Here is a 6,577-nt window from a genome sequence, read left to right as displayed (position 1 = left end):
TGCGGGGTGCAGGGGGGTGCTGCGGGGTGCTGTGGGGTGCTGCGGGGTGCAGGAGGGTGCAGGGGGGTGCTGCGGGGTGCTGCGGGCACGGGGGGTGCTGCAGGGTGCAGGGGGGTGCAGGGGGGTGCTGCGGGGTGCTGCGGGCACGGGGGGTGCTGCGGGGTGCAGGGGGGTGCTGCGGGGTGCTGCGAGGTGCAGGGGGGTGCTGAGGGGTGCTGTGGGGTGCGGATGGGTGCTGTGGGGTGCAGGGGGTGCAAGGGGGTGCTGTGGGGTTCAGGGGGGTGCTGCGAGCACGGGGGGGTGCAGATGGGTGCTGCGGAGTGCAGATGGGTGCTGTGGGGTGCTGCGGGCACGGGGGGTGCTGCGGGGTGCGGGGGGTGCTGCGGGGTGCAGGGGGTGCTGTGGGCATGGGTGGGTGCTGCGGGGTGCAGGGGGGGCTGTGGGGTGCAGGGGGGTGCTGCGGGTTGCAGATGGGTGCTGCGGGGTGCAGGGGGATGCTGTGGGGTGCAGATGGGTGCTGTGGGGTGCAGGGGGGTGCTTCGGGCACGGGTGGGTGGTTTGGGCACGGGTGGGTGCTGTGGGCATGGATGGGTACTGTGGGGTGCAGATGTGTGGTGTGGGCACAGGTGGGTGCTTTGGCGTGCAGAGGGGTGCTGCAGGCATGGGTGGGTGCTGTGGGGTGCAGATGGGTGCTGTGGGGTACTGGTGGGTGCTGTGGGCACAGGTGGGTGCTGTGGGGTGGGGTGCAGATGGGTGTTTTGGGATGCAGGGGGGTGCTGTGGGCACGGGGGGGTGCTGTGGGGTGCACGGGGGTGCTGCGGTCATGGGTGGGTGCAGTGGGGTGCAGATGGGTGCTGTGAGGTACGGGTGGGTACTGTGGGCATGGGTGGGTGCTTCGGGTATGGGTGGGTGCTGTGGAGCGCGGGTGGGTGGTTTGGGCACGGGTGGGTGTTGTAGGGTGCAGATGGGTGCTGCGGGGTGTGAGTGGGTGCTGTGGGGTGCAGGTGGGTGCTTTGGGCATGGGTGGGTGCTGTAGGGCTCCGACTGCTGCTATGGGTGCGGGCAGGTGCGGTGGGGTGCAGATGGGTGCTGTGGGCACGGGCGGGTGCGGAGGGGTGCAGATGGGTGCTGTGGGCACGGGCGGGTGCGGTGGGGCAGCAGCGCAGGAGCACCCACGCCCAAGCAGCTGGGGGGCAGCGGGGACGGGGGTGGCCCCGGGCTCTGAAATGGGCGCTGGGTGCTGGGGAGCGGGGAGGACCCCGGGCCGCGGGCGTTGGAGGGGCCCGGTTTGACTGGGCACCGCGCTCCCTTCTCACAGCCGGGGCGCCCAGGGTTCGCGCTGGGGGCCCAGGGCAAGCGCCGTCACGCCCTCGGGGGGCCGGGGCCGCCCCTCGGGAAACGCAGGGTTCGTGGTCGGCAACGGGGAGCTCGGCCCAAATCTGGCAATTATTTGGGTTCGGTGCCAAAAAAGACGTCAGGGAGCGGAAGGGGAGCGGAACAGGATTTATTCCCACGCCGGGGGGAGCCCGGGGTCCCGCAGAGCTCCCTGGGGAGGGGAGGCCCTGCGCTGGATGCGGCCCCTGGCGCTGGGAGACGCTGGGTGCTGCCAACAGGAGGCTGGGGGCAGATGTGGGGGGGTTTGCCGTGGGGCTGGAGCGAGGGCAGCCAGGCTGAGCCGGTTTTGGGGGGCCGGGGGCACCGCGGGGATGAAGACCGCAGCCGGGAGGTCTCCTCGGCCACCGCCGGCCGCCCGTGGAGGGAAGGACAAACCCGGCCGCTCCTGCAGCAAACCCTCCCGCCGCCCTGCAAAATAACGATGATAATAGTAAGAATAAAAAATCAATAAACATTTATTCGATACAGCTGTTTTTAATACATACAGTACATCGAGTTACCCCTCCGCGGTGCCGGGCGGCGCGGCTGTTAGGAGCTGCTGTTACAGTACTCTCCAACTGAGGATTTGTCAATGATTAACAAAAGAACAGATCGTCACAAATCGGGAGTTTATTATAAGATAGTTTACTGTTAAAACAATTTTATTTTTTGCAAATAAACACTTTTTAATATATATATTTATATATTTATATATATGGTTACAAGTGATAAATTGAAAATTCTTTTTTTTTTTTTTTCCATTTTCTTTTTTTCCCCAAAATACACTTATGCACTAATAACTGGCATCGACGAGAAACATTCGGATATGCCGTGGGATGGGTGTCACCAGGAGAGAAAGAAAAGAACAGAACGCTCCCAGCCTTTGCGGGAGCCGGGGCGGCCCCGGCCCTCGCGCCCTGCCCCGGAGGGTGACCTCGCCGGCGCGGCACAGCCGACCTCACCGGCGTGCCGCGGTCGCGCCGAGGGTTTCCCGCCCGCGGCAGCTCCCCGCCATCGAAGCTTTCGGGGGCGGCTCCGTGAGCTTTGCCCGGGGGGTGGCAGCCCGCCTGGCCCCGACCCCGCGGAGGTTTTTAGCCCTTTCCTGGGGGACGCGGGCGGTGGGAGCCGCGGCCACGGTCCCCAGGCGCTGCAGAGGCGGGAGCCACCCGGGGACGCCCGGGAGCCACCCGCAGCCCCCGCCACGCTCCAAGACCCCCAGGCTGCCACCGACCGTGAGCGGCCCCCCAAGCACCCGGGGCGGCGGGGGAGACACCGCTCCCCAGCACCCCTCTCCCCTTCGCGGGGCTTCACGTGGACCCTAGGTTATTCCCCACTGCCGCAGGGGACGGCCCTGGGCACAACCCAACGGGCACAACCCCAACAGGTACAACCCCAACGGGCACAACCCAACAGGTACAACCCCAACGGGCACAACCCAAAGGGCACAACCCAACGGGCACAACCCAAAGGGCACAACCCAAAGGGCACAACCCCAACGGGCACAACCCCAACGGGCACAACCCAACAGGCACAACCCCAACGGGCACAACCCCAACGGGCACAACCCAAAGGGCACAACCCAACGGGCACAACCCCAACGGGCACAACCCAAAGGGCACAACCCCGCCGGGCTCCCGCGATGCCACCGCGGCCCGTCCCTGCCAGCGCCCGTGCCGTGGGGCAGGCAGCTGCCGGTATTCCCGGTATCGCTCTGGAGCCTTGCCTGGACAAGCAGGAGACTAAAAGATGTCTCATGGAGAAGGCGGCAGTGGGAGAACGTATGTCCTCTTGAGTGATGGCTACTGGGGGGAAAATACCTCTTATGGGGGGGAAAAAAAACCCTGAAGATTTTGCTTTCTCATAAAAATTTCCATTTGACCGAGGCGCTGCTTTCACAGGGGCCGTAACGAGCGTCTCCCGCTCCGAGGGTGATGGGGGACAGCCCCAGCACCGGGACCGCTGTTCCCATCGCCCATCGCCGGACCCCAGGCCGTCCCCGGGGTCCCCTCCGGTCGGTGTCGCCCCCGCTCCTGCCCCTCGCTCCTCCCAGGAGCTCGTTTGGAGACGCTCTCGTTACTGACGCAGCGGGAGGGGTTTGGCGCCGGAGCCCAGGAGGAGCCCCCCAAGCCGGCCCTTCCCCAGGTCTCCCCCGCCCCCGCAGCTCCCAGCCAAGCTCCTGCACCGGGGCTCGCCCCCAGCCGGGAGCACAGTGCTGCCTCTTAATTTAATCAATGAGAAGCCAATTAATTGCGCGGTAATGAGAATCGAGCCTGTGCTGTCCCCAGGGGGAGCGGTGGGGATTATAACATCCAAACCGGCAGCCGGGGCCAGGCAGGTCCCCCCTCCCCGGGCCAGGAGCTTTGCCGGGGCCTCTCCCCCGCGGCGGGACGTGATTTGGGGATCCAGCAGCTCCCTCCGTCCCTTCGCAGAGATTTCAGTGCCAAACTCCGTGCCAGGTCCCCAGCTCTGCCCGCTCCCCCGGCCGCAGCCCCGGCGTGCCCCCCGAGCACCCTCCTCGGGCGCGGGGGTCCCTCCTCGCCGGCCCTTCCAGCGGTCATGGCTTCGGCGAGCGGGCGCGGAGCTCTGCGGGCAGCCGGCGCCGTCCCTCGGGCTCAGCACAGCAAAACGCCATCGCCCAGGCCAGCGGCCCCGTCGTGACAAAGACCGAGACGGCTCCGAGCGCGCGGGTCCTACGGTTCCCTAAGCTCCCCTCCCTTCCCCGGGGAGGTAGGACGTGTACCGGTGACACCACCAAAACACAGATCGGATGAAACGCAAGCAGGGAACGGGCTCAGCCGCAGAGACTAATTAAGCTTTCTCACTAATTGCTTCGAAGCCTGGCGCAAGCAGCGGCGGGTTCCCTCGCCCGCAGGCGCGTGCCCAGCTCGCGGCTGAACGCGCCGGGCGATGCAGACGGTGGCATCCAGCTGCCGGGAGCCGCCGCCAGAGCGGGAGCATCGGCTCCCCGAGAAGCCACCCTGGCTTCGGGCGCCGCCGTCCCCTCCCTCCCGCCGCGGCGGCGATAACCTGCCGGGGGAGAAGGACGTTAATTCTTACTGAGCGGCTCCTCGGAGCTGGGAAATGATACCGAGCCTCCGGCGGGCGGAGGACGGGCGGTGAAAAGCAGCGAAGGAAACCGAGGGTTGAGGTGTTAATTGATTAAAGTAAAAGCCGAAGCTCTCCTCCCCCCGACGCCACCTTCCCGGCTCCTGCACAGGGGAAAAAAATTGAATTAAGGTTTTCTGTTCTGTTACCGAGAGAAAACGTGCCCGTTTCCCAAGGACCGAGGTAGCCTGGTTTTTGTCTGGAGACAGACGCATCCTGGTCCAGGGATGGTTCCCTCCAGGCCGGAGCGAGGTGTTACGATGGCATTAGTACAGACGCGGAGAAAAGCCCGGGGAAAGGGAAGAAGCAAGGGACGGCGCGGCGTGCGGGGGCTCCCTGTCCCCGAGGAGGGTGGCCGGGGGCTTGGATGCACCTCGGGGGAGCCGAGACTAGCTCCACGGTGGGTGCCAGCCCGGAGGGACAAGGCTAGCGCAACGCGCCCGAAAGCAGGACCCATGATTGTCACTTGATGCTGTCCCCTCTCCCTGTCGCACGCCTCCCGCCGCTGCGGCTGGGTGACCGAAACCCCGCTCCTCCTTCCCGGGCAATCAGCACCTTTGGGACGGGGTGTGATGGGGACCCCGAATCGCCCTTTCCACCGGCTGGACCTGCCCGCGCCGGTCGGGCAGCTCGACGGCTGCCGGCCCACCCTGACCCCGGCGCTGCCATCGCGGCGTTGCCATCGCCGCTGCAGCGCTCCGCGTCCGGCTACGTTTGCAAAGACAACTCGAGTGCCGGGGCGCAGCTCCCCCATCGCTCCCCCGCCACTGTCCCACCGCAATGCTCCACGGCGCTCACGGCATTCCCACAACTTTTGGTTAAACCTTCCAACCTGCTCCGTCCTACAGCAACCCCCTCGCCCATCGACTTCCAGGGGTGCTGGCACCTCCTGCACCCCCTCTTGCCGCCGCAGCCAGCCCCGCCATCTCGGGACGATGCTCTGCCGGCTCCGTGCCACGCTCCCTGCTCGTTCCTCTGCCTGTACCTCGCGCCGCCGAGACAAACCCCTGCGCCGAGCTGGCCGCAAAGCCGACACGCCACGGCGCCGGTCCCTGCCGAAGCACGTCCCCTCTCGGCCCAAGGCTGTGGGGAAAGCGCGACCAGGACGCCCACCGCCAGACCCTGCCACCCCTCTGCCCTTGCCCGGCCGCTTGCACGGGTCAAACATCTTTGGAAGCATCGTCCTGGGAGCAGGGATGCAGGCGCTGCCTGCACCGGGAGGCTGGAGCCCGCCGGAGGCTGCCTGGACAGGCAGGCAGCACCGCCGCGGGCAGCCCCCCGCCCCGGCACGGAGCCGCAGAGAGACCCCGTCCAAGGGGACCCCGCTGCTATTGCACTTTTCTTTCGCTCAAGCGTCACCAGTTTGGCGCAGGGGGTAAGAAGGGAAGCGCCGGGCAGGGTGGGGGGAAGGCAGCAGGGCCCTGCCGGGCAGGGGTGCGGGCAGGGGTGCGGGCAGGGGGGTATGTACATGGGCAGGGGGCAGAGAACGGTCCAGCTTGCTTGATCCTGTTTGCTTTCCAGTGTGAAACAAGGTCCGTGACTTGTTTAAAGTGGTTAATTGGTATTTTCTGTCTCTTTTTTTTTTTCCTTTTTTTTTTTTTTTTAAAAAGGGGGTGAGTGGAGGGTGGGGGGGGAAGGTGGGATGGGGGGGACAGAAAACCGGGAGTGACCCCCACCCTGTTACCCTGGGCTGTAAACGAATCCTCGGAGACGAGTCTCTGAGCTGCTCATTTCTCGGGCATCTTACTGGCTCCCCCCTTCCGCTGGCTCGGGGGCTTGGGGACGCGCTCGTCCCCGTCGGGGCTGCCTCGGGAGCCTTCCCAGTGCTCGAGGGTTTTCTTGTGATTAGTCTTTGCTGCCACGCTCTCTCTGCCCTTCAGGGACGTTTCTGGAGGCCTCTCCTTGGGTTTTCTCCCCCTTTTCTTCCCACTTGTGCTTTTCTTTTTCTCTTCCTTGCTGGAAGAAAGCTGTTCCCTGTTTTTCTTTTTCCGGCTGGCCTCTGCGGAGGTTCGGAACCAGTTCTGCGTCCGCGGGGTGACACGGGGGTTAGTGACCATTCTGGGGCCGCCACCGGCACCAGCACCGGCACGCACAGCCC

The 6,577-nt window shown here is 65.6% G+C and overlaps 1 protein-coding gene across 5 annotated transcripts in view; it reads right to left on the bottom strand.

The window, feature by feature from the left end:
• Positions 1-1,155: 1,155 nt before the first annotated feature.
• The window catches only part of ZNF512B (zinc finger protein 512B), a 36,454-nt gene continuing 31,032 nt past the window's right edge, over positions 1,156-6,577 (bottom strand). For all 5 annotated transcript variants that reach the window (XM_082325668.1, XM_082325670.1, XM_082325669.1 and 2 more), the window contains one exon: positions 1,156-6,500. In XM_082325668.1, coding sequence (XP_082181794.1) covers positions 6,207-6,500 — 294 coding nt within the window. In that variant the 3' untranslated portion in view covers positions 1,156-6,206. The remainder of the gene's footprint in view (positions 6,501-6,577) is intronic.

Source organism: Platalea leucorodia, assembly GCF_965183815.1.
Source record: "Platalea leucorodia genome assembly, chromosome: 13".
NCBI classification, from domain to species: domain Eukaryota; kingdom Metazoa; phylum Chordata; class Aves; order Pelecaniformes; family Threskiornithidae; genus Platalea; species Platalea leucorodia.
This window is presented reverse-complemented; position numbering and strand designations above follow the sequence as displayed.